Source organism: Ochotona princeps, chromosome 2, assembly GCF_030435755.1.
Source record: "Ochotona princeps isolate mOchPri1 chromosome 2, mOchPri1.hap1, whole genome shotgun sequence".
In the NCBI taxonomy this organism is placed as follows: Eukaryota; Metazoa; Chordata; class Mammalia; order Lagomorpha; family Ochotonidae; genus Ochotona; species Ochotona princeps.
In genome coordinates, this window is record NC_080833.1 from 77240226 (window position 1) to 77263613 (window position 23388).

Here is a 23388-nt window from a genome sequence, read left to right on the forward strand (position 1 = left end):
GCTCTACTTCCCATCCAACTAACTCCTTGCTAATGAGCCTAGGAAAGCAGCAGAAGATGGCTGAAGTGCTAGGGCTGCTGCATCCACATGAGAGACCTGGAGGAGGAGACCTCCTGGCTTCAATCTGGCCCAGCCCTGGTCATTGTAACCATATGGGGAAGCACAGGGAAAAAGGCTGTTCTCTCTCTCTGTGATTCTCTGCCGTTACTATCAATGATATCTACAGACTTGAGGGATAATGCTTTTTAAAAATTTGAAAAACATAAAAGTAGACCATAACTGTTGCAATTTCCTCTACCTTCTCTAGTCTCTTCCATTTTAGTTACCAATATTAACAGTCTGGTACATCTTTCTATTCTTTTTCTTATTCATAAGAAATTTATTTACATGTACTTGTTTTGTGTTTACTTACAGAAAAGGGATTACACAAATTTATAGTACATTACATAGATAATCACAGTAGCGTACTTCATTTCTACAAGGAAGATTTTTTAAGCTGTTTCTATATCTTTTTAGTTTAATATGTATTTCCACATCATCCTTCCAGTTTTGTAGCAATTTGCATTTTAACCTCCAAAGCCAAAGAATGATGGCCTTCTCACATTTTTACAGTTTTTCCCAATACAATAGTAAAAGGTGAAAATCTCTCTCAACTCAGAATTCTACAACCAGCCAAACCGACATTCAAGTATAACAACAAAACACAAACATTTTGGACAAGCAAGAATTCCAAAGGTTTGCTATTAATACGCGGCAGAATTACACACAGGTATCTTAAGACATAAAGTGAACTGAGTTTGTGAAAAAGGAAACCATAGCAATCTGCAAACACTAAGAAATGATTAAACCACTAAAATACACAAGCTGACCCAGTGGCTGTTGTTCACTGCTCAAAACTGAGTCACATGAAATCAGAAACACATGGTGTTTTAATACCTGGAAATTAAGACACCAAAGAGATTTCAATACAGCAGATTAGATTAACATGCACGGACTTAAAAAAAGTTTTACTGGATGTGTTAAAATATTAAGGGGTAAGATCAAATAAAATTTAAATCAGAAAGCATTAGATCTGTTAAAATAAAGCACTTTACATTAACAAAGTAAGTGATCCACTGTAAGATGAAATTTTTATGAATCTCTGCAGGTAATAAAATGGCAACAAAATACATGTATCAAAAACATCTGCAAGTAAAAAGAAAATGACAGGTGAACATTTGCTACAGAGGGAGGCTTTAACTGCTTCTCCCAAAATTTAACAAAACATGCAGATTTTAACATGTAAGTAAGATTGTAAAGGAAGATAGAGTTAATAAAAGGAATAATGTATGTGCTGAAAGTACAGAAAGACCTCCCAAGGAAAATGCAAGCACAAAAAACAATTTCTGGTTCTTCAACTTCCATATGTGCTCCTTCCCTTAAAACTGATCTGTATTTTCCATTTACAATAATCTAGTTCTTATCCATCCCCCCTTTGCAGAACACGACTTCATTACTCTACAACCCAAACACCAATCAACAGTCTAACCTTAGCATAATCACTATTCTGGGTTCTTCACACCTCCTATCTAAACAACCAGAAAACCCATTTTCATTGCATTCTTTGAAATACAACCAGAATCCAACCACTGATAAACTCAGATCTACTTCTGTCTCTCCCCAGTATTACTTCAGCTTCCTAATCTTTCTACTTACACCCAAAATAACAATCAGAATAAGCATTTTTAATCCTAAGAGATAGTACCCTCAAAACCCTGCTAAACTGCCACAAATTTTTTTAAAGTTACAAAAAAAAAGTCTGTACAAGACCTGTAGGAGCCCAGAAATATACCCTAATAACTCTGACTTCATTTGCTATTGCTCTGACACTCACTCATTGCTCTGCCCGATTTTTTTCCCTCAACTATTATGTGGCCACATTTTCTCCTATTTTCAAAGGCCACAGCACTGACTATTCTCCAGCTGGAATATTTTTTCTCTAGCACTAGATGGCTAGCTCCCACAGCTCATTCAAGCCTGTGGTCAACTATCATTGCTTTTGAATGATTACTAAAATTATATCCAAAATTTCCTCAACCTTTCTTCTCTGCTATCATTCTCAAATCCACTTACGCTACTGGTATCCTTTCAACTGCCATTAATAAGTATCATCATCTTACATTCTGTGCAATATATTTGTTTTACTACGGTTATTTTTTGTGCATCCCTCTTCTAGAACTAAGTTTAGAAGAAACAGATAGTTGTGTTGTGAAATCAGTTATCTCCAGAGTTGAGAAGCAAGCCTCCCAGAATCTAAACATTGTGTAACAATATTCTGCTGTTAAACAACCTTTGATGAAATAAGCAAAATAACACACTGTTTCTTAGGGAGAATATCATGACAGCAAAGAATATGATTCTTGAAAACTACAGAGTCTTAGATCATCAAAAAGCAAGGTAAAATTTTCATGTTTGTGTTTCCATACTTCCTTTTCTCTGTCTCTAATCCTCTGCTTCCAGTCTTAGAATTAGCATTCAGAAATGGGAAGCTGTCAACAGTGCCAAATAGGAATACATTTACCTAAGTTTAAAAAGGGAAGCAGATAAACACGGAAAGAAAATTGCAAAATGTCACTTTGATTAGCTGTGAACACTTTAAATAACAGGGCAGACATTTTCTGCAAGGTCAATACAAAGACTTAACAAAAGTTAAAGTATATAATATCTAAGCACCCAATTATTTTCATTTCTATCAAAAAGCCAAGAGCCATACTCATTTCCTGACTCCAGCTTTTTACATACCCAGAGAAGTAAAGGTGATGAGTCAGGTAACTGGGTTTTTATCAACAATGTGAGAAATTAATATTGTGGGGACCAGTGCCCTGGCACCATCCTGGACTGATTCTGAGAGAGGAGTAAAACAGTGGATGAGTTTCCTGTATCTTGGCTTCTAAATAAGCTTATTCAATAGTCAAGTGTCAAAACTTTCAGGTGTTCAGATTTCTTTTAGAGAAGGTACAAAGAAAATAGTTTGAAGACCATCAATAATATAAAGAGGGAACTCTATACAACAACTCCAGACATTTTTGCCCTCCAAACACATGTAAAACATTTCTGAAATCCTTATGTAAATTATTAGGACCAGAGAAGTTTCACCAGGAATAGAAATATAGAAAATGTTCTCTAGCAGCGAAACTAGCAACCAATTTGTTTACTAATAAAAAAAATCAGAAAAGAAGTATCCAAATTTAAGAGGGACAAAAATTTGGAAAATGAGACACAGCAAGAGCCAAAAGGATGCAAGAAGACCTGCTTTGTATTTAACTGGAATTCTAAAACGAAAGCATAAAGAGCAAAACAAAAGCAACATTTGAAAAGCTAATGGTTGACAATTTTCTAAAATTTACAAGGGATACAACACAGTAAAACTCATAACAATAAAAGATAACGCAAAAAAATCTTATAATCAGCCAATAATGGGGCGGGGGAGAGGGGAAGCAGCTCATGACATTCAAAGATCAATCCAATGCTTCCAGTTAAACCATATTATCTTCCTGCTGGACATAAGAATACTCATAAAATGTCCATGTCAGAAAAGGTCCTCATGTAACAAATATCATCAAACACTGCTTCTTCACTAAATGAGCAGAAATTACCTCTTAAACCAATTTTAAGCTTAAGCAAGCTTCAGGGTGACATCCCCTTGAGACCAGTTATAATAAAATGGCAACTTTTATGATAAATGAAAACAAAATACAAAATACCAAAGTTTATGGAATGTAGCAAAAACAACATATAAAGAAATATTTATAGTTGGAAATTAAAAGAACAATCTCAACAACCTAAAATTACATCTTTAGGAATTATAAAAAGAATAAACTAAATCTAAAGCTGGCAAAGGCAGGAAAGAAGAAATAATGGAAAAGAGATAAGAGAATATATAAAATAGAATTAACTAATAAAAAGTTGCATATTTCTTTGAAAATAAAATTGACTAATCAGACGGAAAAGAGAAAATACAACTAACAAATTCAAAACAGAAATAGGGACACCGCTTTTCATCTAAGAGAAATAATATCAATAACTACACGCTATCAAATCAAATAACCTGTATGAAACGGAAAGATTCCTAAAACATATGAACTATCAAAACAAACTTGTGAATAGAAAATCTGAATAGATCTATAGCAAATATCTCTATATGTTCCATTTCTGAGCTGAAATTCATGTAGTATGTAACTAACCATTTTTAAGGTACAACTTGGTGGCATTTATTATATTCAGAGTTACGAAACTACATCTCTCTCACTGCCAACTGCTTCATTACCCTATTAAAAACTACCTGCATCGTTTAATAATCAGTTCCACACTCCGCTGGTAACCCTTTCTGTCTGCATGAATTTTCCCTTCTGGCTATTTAATATGTAAGGAAACATGATAGGCGACTTTGTGCCTCAGTTCTTTCACCTATGTGGTTTTGAGGTTTATTCAAATTATATCCTATATTTCATTACTTCTAATAGCTGAATAATACTCCCTCATATGGATATACCACATTATGCTTATCAATTCACCCCTTGATGGATGTTCTGAGCTATTTCTATTTTTTGGCTTTTGTGAATACAATTGCTGTAAACATTTGAACTTTAATTCTTATCCTTCAAGATAGTTTAATTCAAAATCTTTTCAAAAGAAGTGAAGTTTTTTAATGTATTGCCTAAAGTCATAATATTTTTCTTTTCCCATACTTTATGTGCCTTGATCAACTGATAAAATCAGTTTCCTAGCTTTCTATAAGAAAAATACTTTCAAATTACTATATTAAAGGCTGAAAAGGTTTATCTCTAATGGTAGAGATTTGTTTCCTCACATTTAGACCTAGATGAGGATTAAAACAGAATAGAAACAACCTAATTAAAGAGGTTTCTGGAAAATTTTTGTACTTGCCTAACCACCGAAGTAAGCCTTGGTCTATCTCCTTATGTTTCAAGACATTTTAGGAAAACTCTACAACAGCAATTATTTTATTTATAAAACAAGGATCAAACATTTATAATCTCACATTTCCCAACACCAAACAGATCCCTTCTGAATTCAGTTATGCAGAGCAGTACACAATTAAGAGTAGGTCATTTGTTTCATTTTCAAGCCACGTAGTGCCACCAAGTGGCAACAACAGAAAAAGTAACACTGGTTTAAACCTGAATGGAAAAAGCAATAAATAAAATTGTGAATTACGTCTTGGTATAAAAATTTTTTTTAAAAAAGAGGTTGTTTTTTTCTTTGTTTGTTTTTGAGAGACAGGAGAGAACTCCTATCTGATGGCCCATTCACCAGAAGTTCACAATAGCTGGGTCGTGCCCAGCTGAAGCAGAAGCCAGGAACTCAACCTGCTTCTCAAATATGGGTGGCAAGACCTGGACTACTTGAACAATCATCACAGCCTCTTAGAATGCATATCAGCAGAACGCTGGAGTCAGGGGCTGTAACTGGAGTCAAACCCAGGAACTTAACCCTTAGGCTAATATCTACCGCTTGATGGAGTTTAAACTAAAATTGTGCTGACAAACAAAAACTATGAGTATAATGCGGTAGGCATTTAATTTTAGCTGCTTTTTAATTCCACATTTCCTTTAAAAAAAAAAAACCTGGGCATGGCACAGCAGCCTAGTGGCTGAAGTTGTCACCTTGCATGTACCAGGGCCCCATATGGGCTATGACCCCTCTGTGGGAATTTCACTGTGAGCACAATGTAATCACACACCTGCCTTTCTAAGGCATCGTGCCAGGCCATTTGCCTCTAGTTCAAGTAACTGAGAGGTGTTCACAACAGACTCGGAGATGATGGTACTTTAAAAACGAATGATGGGGCCCAGCGCAATAGCCTAGCAATCAAAGTCCTCGCCTTGCACGCAAATCCTGGCTGCCCACTTCCCATCCAGCTCCCTCTCTGCTTGTAGCCTGGGAAAGTAGTCGTTCCTGGCTCCTAGCTTCAGCTTGGCTCAGCTCTGGCCACTGCAGCCACTTGGGGAGTAAACGAGTGGATGGAAGATCTTTCTGTCTCTCCTACTCTCTGTAAATCTGACTTTACAATAAAAAAAATAAATCTTAAATAACTACAATGCTTTAGTTGTTAATACAGAGTAAAGGATGTAGAGGGTTTCACTACCTTCACTACCCTTGTGAAGTACTGGAGAAGGAGAGTAAAAGAGCACTTTGTTTAACATCTGTATGAATTTGCTAGCAATTTGCAACAAAGTATTGCAGAGTGAATAATTTTAAACAAAAGAAATTTATCTTCTCACAAATCTGGATGCCAGACATTCACAAGCAGGGCATCAGTAGGACCGGCCATTTCTGAGGGCTGTCATGCAGGTCTCTCCTTGGTTCATAAAAATCATCACCTTTTTACTACGTCTCCTCACATCATCTTCCCTCTCATTATTATCTTGGTGTCTAAATTTTACCTTTGCAAAGGAATACCAGGCATAATTTGTTAGGGGTCACCTTAATGACTACCTCTAAAAAGACCCTACATTCAAACAGCATCAAGATACATCTTCTGACATGCAGTGAGTCAACGTTGACGGGAGCAGGATTGACACAATTTAATCCACAGTACCAACCTTCTATTTTTGAGTATTTTTCTTATAAAAGAATGAAAAACAGCTTCTAAATTTTAAACACTACTTAAATTTCATAAAATTAGTTATCAGCAAAATGAACAGTGCCATTTTAGCACAAAGCTATATGTATATATGAGAATTATCAAAGTATTAAGTGTCATTGTCCATGTCCAGAAGAGTTACAACATCCTTAATCGTAACTGTCATCTCCTGCTACTCTCACTGTATTGATAGCAGTCACCTTAATTCCTTAAATATACCACAGGTATTCTTCACCCAATGTTTTCTGTCCAAACTTCTTTCTCCATCTATGTAATGGATGAGTTCCTTCTCATGTTTGTCTAATCTCCTTAGCTCTTCCTACAACATCTTATATCATAGCACTCTTAGTAACTCTCTATTCCCTTCTCTGCATTAATTTTGTTCTTCACAGTATACACAGATCACAATGCTGTTTTTACTCACACCTGACATTCTACAGATATTTGATTTTTTTTTCCTCTCACTACAAAGCACGCTTTTGGAAGACAGACATGTTTTGTTCACTTATGTGCTCCTGGAATCTAACTCAGTGCCTAGTAAGTTGAATACAATTGGTGCATTCCCATAGCAGAAAGAACTTTTAGAAGTTAATGCATTAAAGACTTCTAAGTAGAATCTACTAGCCCCTTTCTAATAACTCTCCACATCATAGGCAGAGAGAATTATCTAAGTTCATCACTTTTCTGTGATATGCATTTTTCTTTCCCAACACTGTCTCAATTCCTTGGATAGACAAAATTGCTTTGCTATCTTGCTTATCTCTCCAATCTGGTCTCACATTTTCCCACCGCCAGTTCTCAGTGACCCAATCTACTCCACTGGCTCTAATTCCTCAAACAACTCCTGTTCACAGGGCTCCTACACATGCAGTTCCCTTGGTCTGTAAGCCCCTAACCTCCTTCTCAACCCTGCATCAGTATCACACAAATCCAGTTAGCCTTAACTCAGCATTTCTCTTTAGATTGCAGCTACCAAGTTCACCAACTACAGAACTATGTGAATTGCCTTTGTTACACTGCTCTTACACAATTGCTCTTTTTAGACATCTTTTAAATATTCAACTGGAGGGCGTGGCATGATGGCCTAGTGACTAAAGTCCTCGCCTTGCACTCGCCAGGATCCCATACAGACGCTGTTCTAATCCCGGCAGCTCCACTTCCCAGCCAGTTCCCTGCTTATGGCCTGGGAAAGCAATCGAGGACAGCCCAAAGCCTTGGAACCCTGCAACAGCATGGGAGACCTGGAGGAAGTTCCTGGCTCCCGGCTTCGGAACAGCGCAGCACCAGCCATTGCGGTCACTTGAGGAGTGAATCATTGGATGGAAGATCCTCCTCTCCGTCTCTCCTCCTCTCTGTATATCTGACTTTGCAATAAAAATATAAATTAAAAAAAAATTCAACTGGAAATTACTGATTAATTGCTATTTCAATGAACCTATGTTTCAAGAACGTTCCTCCCCCTAGTTAACAGAATAAGAGGCTATGTTTTGATCAATAACTAAACGAAGGCAAACACATACAAAACAGGCTAACCAATAAAGCTGTGAAATCTGTTGCTTAAGGAGAATTAAAGCAACTAAAGGTTCGTTAACTAAAGGTTCTCTCGATTCCGGAGGTAGCATCTGATGATACCAGGGGGACAGCAGACCAAGAACAGTGGAAGTATTACATGGTGACCAGGAAGGAAACAAGGAGCACACTCGTGTTTCATGTCTATGGAGCTCTCTCTCTAAAAAAGCCACCAGGATTTCTAGCTGGGGAGGCACCTAAGTAAGCTAATGTAATTTAATCATTTCCCAAGGCCCTACATTCAGACACCGTCATCGACACTGATCCATTAATACACAGATTTGGAAACCAAGCCCCAACACTAGACCTTTGAGGGACACGCAAACTATAGCAACCAGCTCATTTTACTACTCAATTATGCAACCAATTTAAAAGTATATAGAAAGCAACATGATTTGATTTTATATACTCTTATTCTTTATACATATTCACACCATAACTTTACTCACATACATTATCAGTTATTTTGTACTTCAGCATAAACAATTCACAAATGTGATATATATTTAAATATACTGAAACCAAAAGGCTGTCTGTTATATAAGTTACAATAAAAACAACAAAATACATTATTTCATTGAGAAAGAACTTATTCTTCCTCAAACACTTCTGAGTTAGCTAACTTCTTTTAAATTCTATATAGCATTCTAATGTAATTCCATTTGGAGAGCAGGTACTTCATTTAAATGTAATACATAAACAAACCAGACCTCCGAAAAAACTACTATTTCTCCTAATTAAGAAAATAAGAATTTAAATTTCTATAATATTTACTGCTTGGTCTTTAACTTTTAGCACCTAATCAATTTTTATCTTCAGATTAAAATCAGTCATTGTGACAGGGTGCAAATTTTTACTTTTTCATATTTGAAAGGCAGAGAGACAGAGACAGGCAGAAAGAGAAATACTTCATCAAATGATTCACTCCCAAATGTGCACAACAGTTGGGATGGGGCTGGTTGTAGCCAGGAGCTAATACATTCTGGGTATCCCATATGGATGATAAGGACTCAAATTTTCTGCCATCATCTGCTGCCTCCCAGTGTTTGTATTACTAGGAAACTGGGCTAAGTAAAGAAGCCAAGACTTGAACCGAATTAGGCACTCAGATATGGGAAGTATTTACCCCACACAGCACCATAACCACTGTACCAAATGCTCAAATCACTTGTACTGGTTCTTTATGGCAGTATCAACACAAAACAGTGGAAAATTTTTGTGTCATAGGACTACATTACAGCCCCCTCCAAGATTTATGACTCTTCCTAAATACTTCACGTAAACCTTCCAGAAATGCCGATTCATACATAAATGTTTAGTCCAATAAAAATCAAGTCAAATACCTAAATACATTATATCTTGGTATTACAGTCTAAGGATATGGTCAAACATTCTCCATAGAAAAAGTCATTCTCTTTGACAGATGCTCTTCAGAAATCAGCATCTGACAAACAATTCCAAATAACTTACTCATTCGATGCACTTGTTTATACAAAATATTTTTAACTAGGCCATTATTACTGACTGAATTACATACACCCAAAATTCATGCTTTTTAAGTCTAATGCCCAACATCTAGCTCAGTGTGCGACAGCAACTGGAAAAAAAAGCCCTTAAAGATGAAATAAAATTAAACTGAAGCCACTAGCCTCTACCAATCTGAATAGTGTTCACACAGAGACTGGGACACACAGAGGCACCAAGGAGTGCAATGCACAGAATAAAGGTCATGTATTGAAACAGCCCTGAGGAACCCGTGTGCAAGCCAAGGAGATAAAAACTCAACCTGTCAACATCTTTACTTCCAAGTCTCTAGAAACATAAAAATAAATTTCCACTGCTTAAAGCTACCCACTTTGTGGTATTTTCTTATGGAAATCCTGGCATAAGATATCCTCATCTTGGCAGACCAATGAAATGTTTTAAATCATATTGCCTATTAAAATTCTACTGTCAACTGCCTAGGTTGCATTATACCTAGGCAAGTGCTATAAGAAAAGTGACCAAAAGCCAGCAGGCATTCTGGGCCTGGTTAATGCCAAATTTGTGTTAATTTTACCAGTATGTATGCCTGCATAGCTGTTTTTTGGGGTTTTTTGTTTCTCTGTTTGTTTGTTTTTTGTTTTTTTAACTAGCCAACTAGGCCACAGCACTTGCAGGTAAATGAGGGGGCTGAGACCGATGGTTTAGAGGAGGGAAACCAGATGATCTTTCTGGATCAAATCAATTTACCCACCCACATGGGAGACCTAGGCTGGGCTAGTTAGCATCAACCACAGCGCACCAAGACAAACAAAAGCTAGGATGGGGGGCCTGCTAGGTAAGGCTGGTCCACAGTATCCATCAATGGGTGTCAGGGCAGAGGGTGGGCCATGACACTAACCAGCAGGCAAGAGAACCAGGTCTGGCAACAGATTCTGTGGGAGATTTGTGGGGCTGCAACACCAATTGGCTTGTTCAAGACCTGAAAAATCACCAATACTAATGAGAAATCAGGTTAGGATCAGGCTGGACTGATCCAGGCTGCAGTACCCTCAGGCACACCCATAGTTGGGTGTAGGGCAGGCCAGGCCACAACCTTAATCAGCACACACAAAGGTCAAGACTTGGGGGACAGACTATGCTGGGCAACAGCCTAGCATCTGCTGGCACACATGAGAACCAGTGCTGGGAATGGGCCTGATGGGGTAATGGGGAACTCCCCTAGTGGGCCATAGCTCCTGTGTGTGAGTCAGGGCTGGGTGTGAGCCAGGCAGGACAAAGCTACTTCAACTGCTGGCAGGTGAGTGGGCTGGCTTGAGGGGTTAACTGAGCAGGACTGAGACAAACTATAGCACAATGGCATGCACAGGCACCAGGATGGGGTGTGGGGTCATGCCAGGCTAGGTTGTCACACTTACCAGTCTGCATGAGAGCCAGGGATGGGGACAGGCTGGGCAGGGCTAGGCTATAGCACCTACCAGTAAGAGCTGGGGCTAGGGAGAAAGGGAGTGTTATTGTGGCTTGGCTGCATCAGGTTAACCACCAGCACATGCAACATCTGTGGCTGGGAGCAGGCCTGGTAGGAGAACCAAGGAGACATCCCTGCTAGGTTGTGGATCCCACTAGTGAATGCGAGATCAGGGAATGGTGGTGGACCAGGCTGAATATCCCTCGGCATGTATGTGGGCTGGGTCTTGGATTTGTCAGACTGGGCTAGACTCCAGCATCTGCTGGCACTGGTGAGTGTGTGTGGGACAGGCTGGGCTATAGCACCCACCGGAGAGCCTTGTCTGGTAAGGCTACAGTATCTGCCAGTGAAAGTCAGGACTGGAGGCCCCAAGTCAGGCTGAGCCAAACACCCACCAATGAGAGAAAGATCTATGACTGGGAGCTGGTCTGATGGGGAGCTTGTGGAACTGCCCCATGAAGACAAAGCCCTGGAAGGTGAGCATGAAAACTGAGACTGAGGACCATCTAGCCCAGGTGAGTACAGGCTCCCAAGCTGCTTTCCAGGCCACAAGCAGGGAGCTGGAAGAGAAGCAGAACAGCCAGGACACAGATTGGAGCCAGTTTCCAGGCAGAGGATTAACTTGTTGAATCAATGTGTCAGCCCCACTCCCTTCTCTGTTGTAAATCTGCCTTACAAATAAATAATATTTTTTGGAAATAATATATAAATGGTCTATAACCATATGAAAAGATGCTCAGAATTATTATCATTACAGAAATGCAAACCAAACTCATAGATATTATCGCAGAGAGATTAAGAATAGAAGGAAAGTACCTCAAAAACAAAAGCCACAAATGAAACACTTACAGCAAGCATCCTATTCAATGGTTAATGACTGAAAGCTCTGCCTTTGAGATGGGGAGCAATGCAGAACCACTACCTTCACTGCTTCTATCAACAAAGCACTGGAAGTTCAAGTCACTGAAATTAGGCAAGAAAAAGAAAGTAAACTCAGATCAAAAAACAGCAAGTAAAACTACATCTACCTGAAGATGATACAATTTTCTATGGAGACACCCTGTAAAGCTACACAAAATAACTGCTGAAACGAATAACTCAATTCATTAAAATAATGGGAAGCAAGGTAAACAATGAAAAAAATCCAGTATGTTTTTTTCAGTTTATTAACTTTAATCAATCCAAAAAGGAAATTAAGAAAACCATTACCTTTATAATACCAATAAAAGGAATAGTTATAAATTAATGACTGAAACGCAAGACTTGTGTAACAAAAAAACCGTAAAATTTTACTGACTGAAACTAGAAACATGAACAAATGGAGACACAGCCATGTTCCAGCTGATTAATAATGAGTATTACTGGGCCCAGCGGCGTGGCCTAGCGGCTAAAGTCCTCGCCTTGAAAGCCCCGGGATCCCATATGGGCGCAGGTTCTAATCCCGGCAGCTCCACTTCCCATCCAGCTCTCTGCTTGTGGCCTGGGAAAGCAGTGGAGGACGGCCCAAAGCTTTGGGACCCTGCACCTGCGTGGGAGAACCGGAAGAGGTTCCAGGTTCCCGGCTTCGGATCGGCGCAGTACTGGCCATTGCGTTCACTTGGGGAGTGAAACATCGGATGGAAGATCGTCCTCTCTGTCTCTCCTCCTCTCTGTATATTCCAGCTTTCCAATAATAATAAAATCTTTAAAAAAAAAAATAATGAGTATTACTGATTTTTATGTGTCAACATTACCCAAAGCAATCCATGCAATTCAGATTCAGGGTAATCCATGTCAAAATACCAAATGACCTTTTTACAGATATAAGAAAACCTATTCTTGAATTCATGTGGACCTGAAGAGCCAAAACAATATTAAAAAACAGCAGAGTTGGAGGTCCCACAATTTGCACCTTCAAAATACACTAAGATGCAACAATAACTAAGAAAATGGTGGTACCAGCTTACAGGCAGACATATAAACCAAGTGAACAAAATAGACCAAAAGTACTCATAAACCCATGCATCTATAATCAGGTAATTTTTGACAAAGGTGTCAGGTCTACACAACAGGAAAAAGACAGTCTTTGCAGCAAACAGATCTAGGAAAAGTGGATATAAAGAACTGAAAACTTTATTTAAAAGTAACTCACAAGATAAAAACCAGAAGCATTTGGCATAACCATAAAGACACCCACAATCCCACATGATAACAGCAGGTTTGAGTCCCGACTCCATTTGTCTGGTAGGTAATACCTGCATCCTTGCTACAAACATGGGAAATGTGGATTCAGTTCCTGCCTTTCAGGCATTTGGGGAGTAACCCAGTGCCTGAGGAACTCTGCTTCTATCTGCATCTGTGTCTCCCAAACAAATGAAAAAATTTTTAAAAGTTTAAAGCAAGGGCCTGGCGCTATGTCCTAGTGGTTAAAGTCCTCGCCCTGAACATGCTGGGATCCCATATGGGCGCTAGTTCTAATCCTGGTGGCCCCTCTTCCCATCTGGCTCCCTGCTTGTGGCCTGGGAAAGCAGTCGAGGATGGCCCAAATCCTTGGGACCCTGCACCTGCATGGGAGACCCAGAAGAGGATCTCGGCTCCTGGCTTTGGCACTGACCTTTGTGGTCATTTGGGGAGTGAATCATCGGACGGAAGATCTGCCTCTCTGTCTCTCCTCCTCTCTGTTTATATCTGACTTTTCAATAAAAATAAATAAATCTTTAAAAAAAAAGTTTAAAGCAATAAAATCTACAACTAAATATTTTGAAAGAAAAAAAAGGCAAACCTTCACAATACTAGATCTGATGATGACTTTGTGGTAAGGACACGAAAGGCTCAAGGAACCAAAGGAAAAGACAATACAGCGAAAATTTTACAATTCTGCGCACCGAAGACAATTTAATAGAGTAAGACAATCCACAGAACAGGAGAATATATTTATAAACTGTATTCCTAAAATTCAGAAAAGACACGGAACTGTCACAACTCAAAAGCACTCAAGGGCAGCTACTCGGCCTAGCAGTGAAAGCCCCACTCTAGAGCACCTGCACTGGTTACTAACTCCAGCTTCCTGCTAGTGCAGACCAAGGCAGGCAGCAATGATGGCTGAAGTGACAGTGCTCCTCACATGAGACCTGGACTGAATTCCCAGTTCCTAGCTTTGGTTTCCTGAATATTTGGGGTATTTGAGGACTCAATCGGTAGATGGGAGCTCTCTTTTAGCTCCATAAATGCAATAAACAAACAGGGCAAGTGCTGTGGCACCGCATGTTAAGCCACTGCTTAGAACACCCACATCCCATATTGGAGTACCTGGGATTCAATTCTGTTTCCAACTTCCTGATCCTGATCCAATTTCCTGTTAATGTGCCTATGAAGCAACACATTATGATTCAAGTGTTTGTCTCCTTTCACCCACACCAGAGACTATTAAATCTAAATTCTTCAAATATTTAAAACTGCCTTAACAAATGAGGTCCAGTCTCAATTTTTAAAAAAACATTTATGTATTTATCTGAAAATCAGATGACAAACAGATCCTTCACAAAGAGGGTCACTCTTCAAATAGCTACCATGGCCAATGCTGGGTACCAAGTTAAAGCCAGGAGCCAGGAACTCCATCTGGGTCTCATTGGGAGGTGGCATAACTCAAGGGTTGAGTCATAACCTGCATTTCCCAGATGCCTAACAGTGGCCTAGAGTGGAAACAGAGCAGTAGGGATTAGAACTGGCATTCCCTGAGTGACAGCAGAGACACTCGGGGTAGCTAAACCTGCTATTCCGCAATTCTGTCTTAACCTGCCTAACTTCAAGCTATTAACTTTATTACCACTGAATCTCATACTCAAGTATCATAATAACAAATGATCAATAAGTAGACTTTAACATTTCATTTGTTTGTTGTTTGTTTTTTTTTTACTCAGTGTATTTTTTTTTATTGATTACATTGCATTATGTGACACAGTTTTACAGGTACTGGGATTCCCTCCCACCCCTCCCCAAACCCTCCCCCCATGGTGGATTTCTCCACCTTGTTGCATTACCACAGTTCAAGTTCAGTTGAGATTCTTTCATTGCAAGCATCTACCGAGCATAAAGTCCAGCATCTTATTGTCCAGATAAGTTCAATGGTTTCTTGGGGAGACCATCTCTGGTCTGATGGTAGAGCCGGCAGAGTATCATCCCGATCAATTAAAAGCCCCGACATTACATCAGTAACAATTTATGACGTTATGGAATTAGCTGACATGGTATTGAGTATCCAACATAACATTTCATTTTTTAGTAGATTTAAATTTACACTGTTTGGAAAAACAGAACAAACAGTTCCAACAATGAATTCCTAAGCTGTAGTAAAATGTTAAACTTCAGTACATTGACGAAATTCCAGTACTATCCAACACAGAATTCCAGTTAAATGAAACTTTTTACAAAATAATTGCTGGAAGTTTAAATCAGAGTTTTGTTCATAAACCCTCCACTCATATTTTCTCAAGGTACTCTCTCAGTCATAATTCAATTGTTTTCTTCAGGGCCCAAGTCAAGGAAAAAAGTTTAAAACTAGCTATACCTATCCAACTTCTAAGAAAGACCGGTCTGAAATCTACTACTGACATAAGTTATATAATAAAACAATTTTTCCCTGGGTCCTTCGATCTTACCAACAAAAAAATAAATACACTTCATACTTCATCTAGCATAAAAGAAATAACCAAGGTTCCACATTCAGTAATAATCTAAGAAAATTCTTGGAGGAATACAGAACAGTGTAAGATAGGGCCAGTGTCTAACTTGGTGTTCAACCCTTCCAACAGAAGTTGCAGTGAGCAAAAGCAACAAATTGATCCCAATGGGGAAGAACCTCTCCTTGCTTTGGACTTGCTACAGGGCAAAAACATTTCAGGCACAAAAATCCCCAGATGAATACCATTGCCAACCCAACTAGCTAAATTCCAAATAAATTAAAAAAAAAACTAGTGAAGTGCTTTAAAATTTTAGAAATGTTTTATGCCTTTGCACAAACACATACCACACACACACACACACTAAATACCCACCATGATAAAACAAAACCTTAAAATACTGCACAGTGAACGATTCTTAGGCCACACAAGAATCAGAAAATATTATCACAGTTCAAGACTATGGTTCTTCAAAATCTACCTTAATCCTAACTTTTTTTTATCTTCAAAGAAAGTTATTTCTTACATGTGACCAAAGTGATTTTCTACTTGTAGTAGTCTAAGACATCCCTTAGAATCTTTAAGAAGAACATGACTAATATGAATCTACCAAGAGCATATTCTTGGTAGAAAACACTTTAATTTGCACAACATATTTTAATAGCTTGGAAACAGTAATCAAACTCAATGCTGACAGTCTTACTTAAGGTCTTAACTATGAACATTATTACTTGCCATTTTAATGCAACCTGTAGAAAGAATTTTTCTCTTTTCAAACTGCCTTTAAAGCTGCCACAGACGCTTTCCTATTGCTCCCAAACCATCTAAGCACCAATGCCTCAGCTCATTCCACCCCACCTAGCACAAAACCTCTGTCTCAAAGAGAAGAGCTTGTTTATTGCTCTATGCTAAACAAAGGCGTCCACTAAGCCAGCACTGTGCTAAGATAAGAGACACGGGGGTTGCTGCAATGGCTCAACTAGCTAATCTTCTACCTGCAAGTGCCAACACCACACATAGGTGGTGATTCATGTCCCAGCAGCTCCGCTTCCAATCCAGTTCTCCCTACTTGTGGCCTGCGAAAGCAGCAGAGAATGGCTCAAGTCCTTGAGCTCATGCACTCAGAAGAGGTCTGAAAGAGGCTCCTGGCTCTTGGTTTCAGATTGGCTCAGCGACAGCCCTTGCAGCCATTTAGGGAGTGAACCAGTGGATGGAAGATCTTTCTGTCTCTCCTCCTCTCAGTAAATCTGACTTTCCAATTAAATAATAAATAAATAAGACATGAGGTTAAACTTGAAGAACTCAGTCTCATGAACACATGCAAAAATGGTGAAGTCTGGCTCAAAGCCTGTAAGATAATGTTTAACATAGATGAACTCAGAAAATAAAAAGATAACCAGAAAAAAAAAAAAAGGACACTGGAGAGGTGGGAAACGGTTAAGAGAGTGACAACATACATTTAAGAATAAGAAGCATTCATTGATTGTATAATTTTATAAGGATCACATTTATTCAGTAGGAGATGGGAGACAACAAAAGGAATAGAAGACACACAGCATTGAGAACCTGACAACTGTGGCCAGAAATATGGAGAATTCAAAACAAAACCTATATGATATATTAATAAGAGACTATTATTTTGCAATTAGATACAGACAACTAATATTTATAAGATAAAATGCAAAAACATACTCAATTTTTAAAATGTACAGAAAGTATATATGACATAAATTTATGTAAATAGAATCCAAGTGCAGGTTAAATTAAACCATACTGATAGAAAACACTTAGGAAAACACTTACCTCAGGGAAAAGGCTATTGAATAGGACTGGAAAAGAGCACGGGAGCGGTCTAGAATAATCAAATGCTATCTAGGATAGTGGCTTCACGTGTGAACATACAAGTAAAAAGTCATTCAACACTATGGTTTAATTTTACATGCTTCCATAGATAAAATAAACCACAATGAAACAGGAAAAAAAACAAATAAAACTTTTGACAAGACAAGGTCAAAATAAGTTAAACCCACAAACAATATCACACTTAGAAATCAGAACAAAGATCTAACAGACATTATACATATAACAAATTAAATCCCTGTAAGACCTAAAAATGTAAAGTTCTTTCTTCCATATTTCAACAAAGAATATTAAGGTTCATGGAAAATAAGAATTAAAACATTATTTTTATGCAAAAATTCTGAAACTCACGAACATTTGTAATTAAGTATTTAATAAACAATGTTACTTCTAAAGAAAAAGTAGCAGTCCGCTATTAATGAAAATATCAAAATTTTATATAGGATGAAGCTAACACACTGATACTATAAATAAGGCATGAAAAACATTTTAAAAATGACAGCATATTACATACTCTTCATACTGTCTAGTTGCAATAAAAGGATAAAAATGACAGCATATTACATACTCTTCATACTGTCTAGTTGCAATAAAAGGATAAAAATGACAGCATATTACATACTCTTCATACTGTCTAATTGCAATAAAAGGAAAACTGCTTCACAGTAGCCTAAACCACTGATTGAGATTATAATGCATTACTCAATTACAGCACTTCCCACACTAAAATTTTAACAAATATTGAGATGTGTAAATATTTGCAAACTGAAATAAATGGCTAGGCTGAAGACAGATCAAGTCAGTTGCAATTTTATCAAAGTATTATTTTTCCTATTTATAACCTGATGGCATGTTCATTTAGCATCAGATAGCAAATGTAATTTGTTAGTACTTCATTGGCTTATACTATCAGAAAGTATAAATAACACAAAATATAATTATATAAATCACATAAACACACTATACTATTCCTTCAGATTGCAGCCCAGAAGTCAATCATCACAATTCAGTTTTGAAAGTCAGCAGCTTAGAAAGCAAATCAGAATGCAGTATCAGGAAAGTCACTCAGTAAAGATGTATGCAAGAAAATTACTATAGAATAACACAATTCTAAAAACTCTGTAACATAAAAGAAGGGCCAATTTGGAAAATTTCACCAAATTGTGGAAGTACTTAATTAACAGAAATAACAGTAAAATTCACAAAAGCCAAACTGCTCATACACTATGTCAGCTAAGAAGCAAATAATGAAGCAATCTAACAATTGAACTGCTTTAATATGTGATTCAACCAACTACCAATCTAATCTTTATAAGTCTTTGGAAATTTGTATGCTTCCAGTAACTCCAACACGAAAGAAGGAAACTTGAAAGCTTTATTTTTACTCAAATTAACTGGAACAAAAATGTTAAAAAGCCAACTTTGGTATTTCAGAATATTCTTAAAAACTTAAGACTGGAGAGCACATTTTAAAACACAAACTTCTTGTATTACTTCTGTCTTGAAATGCAAATAACAAAAGTCTCCTACTTACCTAGTTTTTGTCTTCTTAACATTTCGCTGCAAGAACAATCTCATTCAAAATTAATCAAACCTGAAAGAATGTATATAGAAAAAACACTGCTTAGTTGTTTGCTTCAGGTATGAATGACATCTACGATATACTGTTACTTTGAATTAAAACTGAAAATCAACTTTTTCCTCATTATAATATTTTTAAAAGTATTCAACTAGAACATGATCATTAACCTCCAGGAAATTATTGCTAAATATTTTTCTCTGATGAACAATAATCTATTAAATAGAAAATCTTTCTACTTTTTAAAATTCCTATGATTACTACTTTTATTTATTTAATACTGTAGCAATGGAAATAGTTTAAAAATCAGTATATACTTGTTCCCTCAGTAAGGTACTGGTTACAGAACTCCACAGATATGAAAATCTGTAAATGTCTACGGCCATACCATCCTGAATGCGCCCGATCTCGTCTGAAAATCTGTAAATGCTCAAATCCCTTTACATGCAGTATTTCCACACAGCCTACGCACACCCTCCCAAATAAACCAACTCTAAATTAGCATAATACCTAATACATTACTAACTGCTTTGCAAATAGGTGTTACAGCTTTGTTTAGGAAATAGCAACAACCAATAAAGTCTATACCTGTTCAGCATAAACAATTTTTCCCACAAATGTCTTAAATTCACAAATGAAAACCCAATGATATGGATGGCCGACTGCATAATAAAATTTATTTCTTGCCAGATTAGTGTTATCTATTACTATGTAGAAGACAGTACTTGTAATAATAATAAATAACAGCAATTAGCAATTTTTAAAATAGCAAATATTCCAGAGAATAACATGTCTTGTTATTCTTTCTCTAATTTAACCCTAAATCTAGCATGGAGTGACTTCTACCCCAACAAATCCACTGAAAATTGTCAAAAACCTGCTTATTTTTCATTTCACCAATTTTGAAAACTGAGTCCTACCTTAAATTTACACATCTTCGGGGGAATCTCAACTGAACTTGAGCTGTGGTTATGCAACTAGGTGGAGGAATCCATCATGGTGGGGGGGTTTGGGGAGGGGTGGGGAGAACCCAAGTATCTATGTAATTGTGTCACATAATACAATGTAATTACTGAAGTTAAATAATAAAAAATTAAAAAAAAAATTTACACATCTTCTCCTTCCTTGTTGTTCTGAATCAAAAAATGACATCTACATCCATATTTATTTCCATTTTCAACTGAGAATGTTTTAAGCAACATCCTGTTCCTGAATCACCACCTGAAATTTGTCCTTCCCTGAACTATCCTGAATGTCACCTGTGTGCTTCAAATACCTCAATGTAACAACTATTAATAATCTCATATTTATCTATATCTAATTACTGTAACCAACACACATCTTCAGTTTTCAAAATGGCCCTATGCTCCCTCACTTTTCAAGTCTTTTCACAGGATGAACTGAAACTATCCACTGGTAACTGCTTTCTATTTCTCTTTAGCTTTGCCAAGACTTTTTTTTAAAATAAGATTTATTTATTTTTTATTGCAAAGTCAGATATACAGAGAGGAGGACAGACAGTAAGATCTTTCATCTGCTGATTCACTCCCCAAGTGACCGCAATGGCCACAGCTGAGCCAATCCGAAGCCAGGAGCCTCTTCCAGTTCTCTCATGAGGGTGCAGGGTTCCAAGGCTTTGGGCTGTCCTCCATTGCTTTCCCAGACCACAAGCAGGGAGCTGGATGGAAAGCAGGGCCATCGGAAAATGAACCAGTGCCATATGGGATCCTAGTATGTGCAAGGTGAGGACTTTAGCCACTAGGTTACTATCTCAGTACCTTGTCAAGACTTTATTACTAGTCTCTCAATATTTACCTTAGCCATTCTGGGAGATAACTAATTCCTTCAGTCACGTACAGCGGTGCCTCAGTTGCTGCACCAACTGGTGAAAGTTCTATGTTAACCCTGTTTGTGTATTTTCTGAACACTACAGTGTGAACACACTGAGGACAAGAATTCATTGATTTCATCATTCTCAATACCTGGCACACAATTAAAACACATCATGTTGGCTAAGTTTTTACACTGTATCCCAAAATGTATTTGGGATATAAGAAACAAATTACAACGAGCTAATCAGAGCTTCACTTTTTTTCTTTTTTCATAAATACGAGGCAAAAAAAAGATCACTAAAGCCGCTTGGAAAGCCTGCATCCCACACAGGAGTGCCTGGTTTGAGTTCATATCCACTCATGATTCCAACATCCTGCTCTCTGGAAGGGAGAAGGCAGTGGCTCAAGCAGTTGTGTCCCTAACACCTATGTGGAGACCCAAACAGAGTTCCCAACTCCTGGTTTCAGCCTGTTCTAATCAGCCCTAGCTGGTGTGCGCATTTGAGTGGTAAACCAGAAGGGAGATCTGTTTTCCTTTTGATGTCCCTCTGTCTTTCAAAAAACAAAAATGTTTTTAAAACTGATAAGCATCCCAAGTAATCTTTTATTGAGCAAATTAATTTCACTTTGTGTTTTTATCCCAAAATAAAACTATATTTGTGTTTACTCCCTTGTGAGGTCACAGCTCCTGTTTGGTGCTTGCAAGAGCCCAGACTAGGGGCAGGGCAGGCTGGCTAGAAGAAGAATGAGCTGGGCTAGGCTGTAGCACCTATGAGTAAGTGCCAGGGCTGACAGTGGGCCATGCCAGGCTGGGCCGCAGTCCCCGCTGACATGTGCTAGATCCAAAATTGGGGGTGGGCCCAGCAGGGGAAGTTTGGGGGTTCCCCTACTAAACTGCCAATTTCAATAGGTGCTTGTGAAAGCCAGGCTCAGGGTGGACTGGGCTAGGCTAGGTCACAGCACCAACGGGCACACGTGTGAGCCTGGGTTGGGGCATGCCAGGCTGGGCTAGGCCACAGCACCCATTGGTGAGTGATAAGGCTGGGGATGGGCCATACCAGACTGGGTCACAGCACTTGCTTCAACACTCCAAGTCCTGGGGTTAAGCACAGACCTGGTATGGAAACATTAAGGACTACCCTGCTAGGCCTAAGCACCCACCAGGGGCATCCAAGAGCTGGGACTAGGGGTAGTCTGGTACCAAGATAGGCCACAGCACCCATGGGAATACAAAAAACCTAGGGCCGGATCAGGTCTGGTGGGGGTTACACAGCGTTGTCACAACTAGGCCTCAGCAGCCACTTGCGTACACAAGAGCTGGGCCTGGGGGTGGCTGGGCTGGCTAGGTAACAGCACACTGCATGAGAGTCAGAGCTGCAGAGTGGGACTTGGCAGCCAGCTGCAGTCACTGATATGTATGTTGGCTGGTACAGAGGCCATGCTGAGCCTGACCTTACATTAGCTGACAAACATGAGAGCCAGGTCTGAGGACCTCCCACTGAGGTTTCTTACGGCACCCCCAACTAGACTGCTGGGTTCAATCCCTGATCTCAGGGAAATGACAGACACAAGGCCAACTAGGAAGCACATGTTGCCAGATGGGGTCACCTCAAGTTGCTGACATTGAGTAAGACAGCCATCTCACCTAAGTCAACAGAGGACTTTGAGCACCTCCTCAAAGGATGGAAAGGACAGGCTGAACAACACTCCAGACCAGGTTTTACATCATGCACTTGGCTCTGTGGACACACTAACGTACAGGTGGACAGCCAATGGGCCTTAGAGAGAATCTCTGCCCTGTGGTGCAAGGAAGCTGACAACTTCTCAGATCAAGACCACTCCTGTAACACCCTCAGAACATTCTTCCCCTCATCAGGGCCCCTAAGGCAAAAACCAAAGGAGACCACCTCTGTTCCCATGAACTGAGACTCACAAGAAGGAATGGTGGACTTTCAACCCTCACAAAGAGGAGGGAAAACAAACATTTATCTTACTCACCTTCCCCCATCCACAACTACCCTTTCCATTGTAATGGGAGGCTCACACGGGCCTATGAACTCTCTCCTTGGCAGTAAGTACTAAAATTTAAAACCACCAACTGTCTGTTTCTAAAACCTTGGACTAATTTAAGTATCACCTTTATACAGAAAAGAATTGAAAAGCAAATATAATTTTTAATATTAATCAGGTCAATAATTTAAATAAGTGGTTCTGAAATTTTAAGCTGCATTAGAATCAGTTTGTTTTTATTTTTGTTTTTGTTTTATTTTTCATGACAACATGGTTGGCCCAGG

General features: G+C 38.6%; 1 protein-coding gene across 11 annotated transcripts in view; it reads right to left on the minus strand.

Annotated features, from left to right (window-relative positions):
• Positions 1 to 23388, minus strand: part of ZNF644 (zinc finger protein 644) — an 81233-nt gene that overhangs the window by 31958 nt on the left and 25887 nt on the right. For 9 of the 11 annotated variants that reach the window (XM_058659069.1, XM_004582059.3, XM_058659120.1 and 6 more), the window contains one exon: positions 19218 to 19277. In XM_058659069.1, coding sequence (XP_058515052.1) covers positions 19218 to 19261 — 44 coding nt within the window. In that variant the 5' untranslated portion in view covers positions 19262 to 19277. Of the gene's footprint in view, positions 1 to 5041; positions 5181 to 19217; positions 19278 to 23388 lie in introns of those variants that run through there. The other 2 variants (XM_058659090.1, XM_058659095.1) reach the window with 1 other exon arrangement.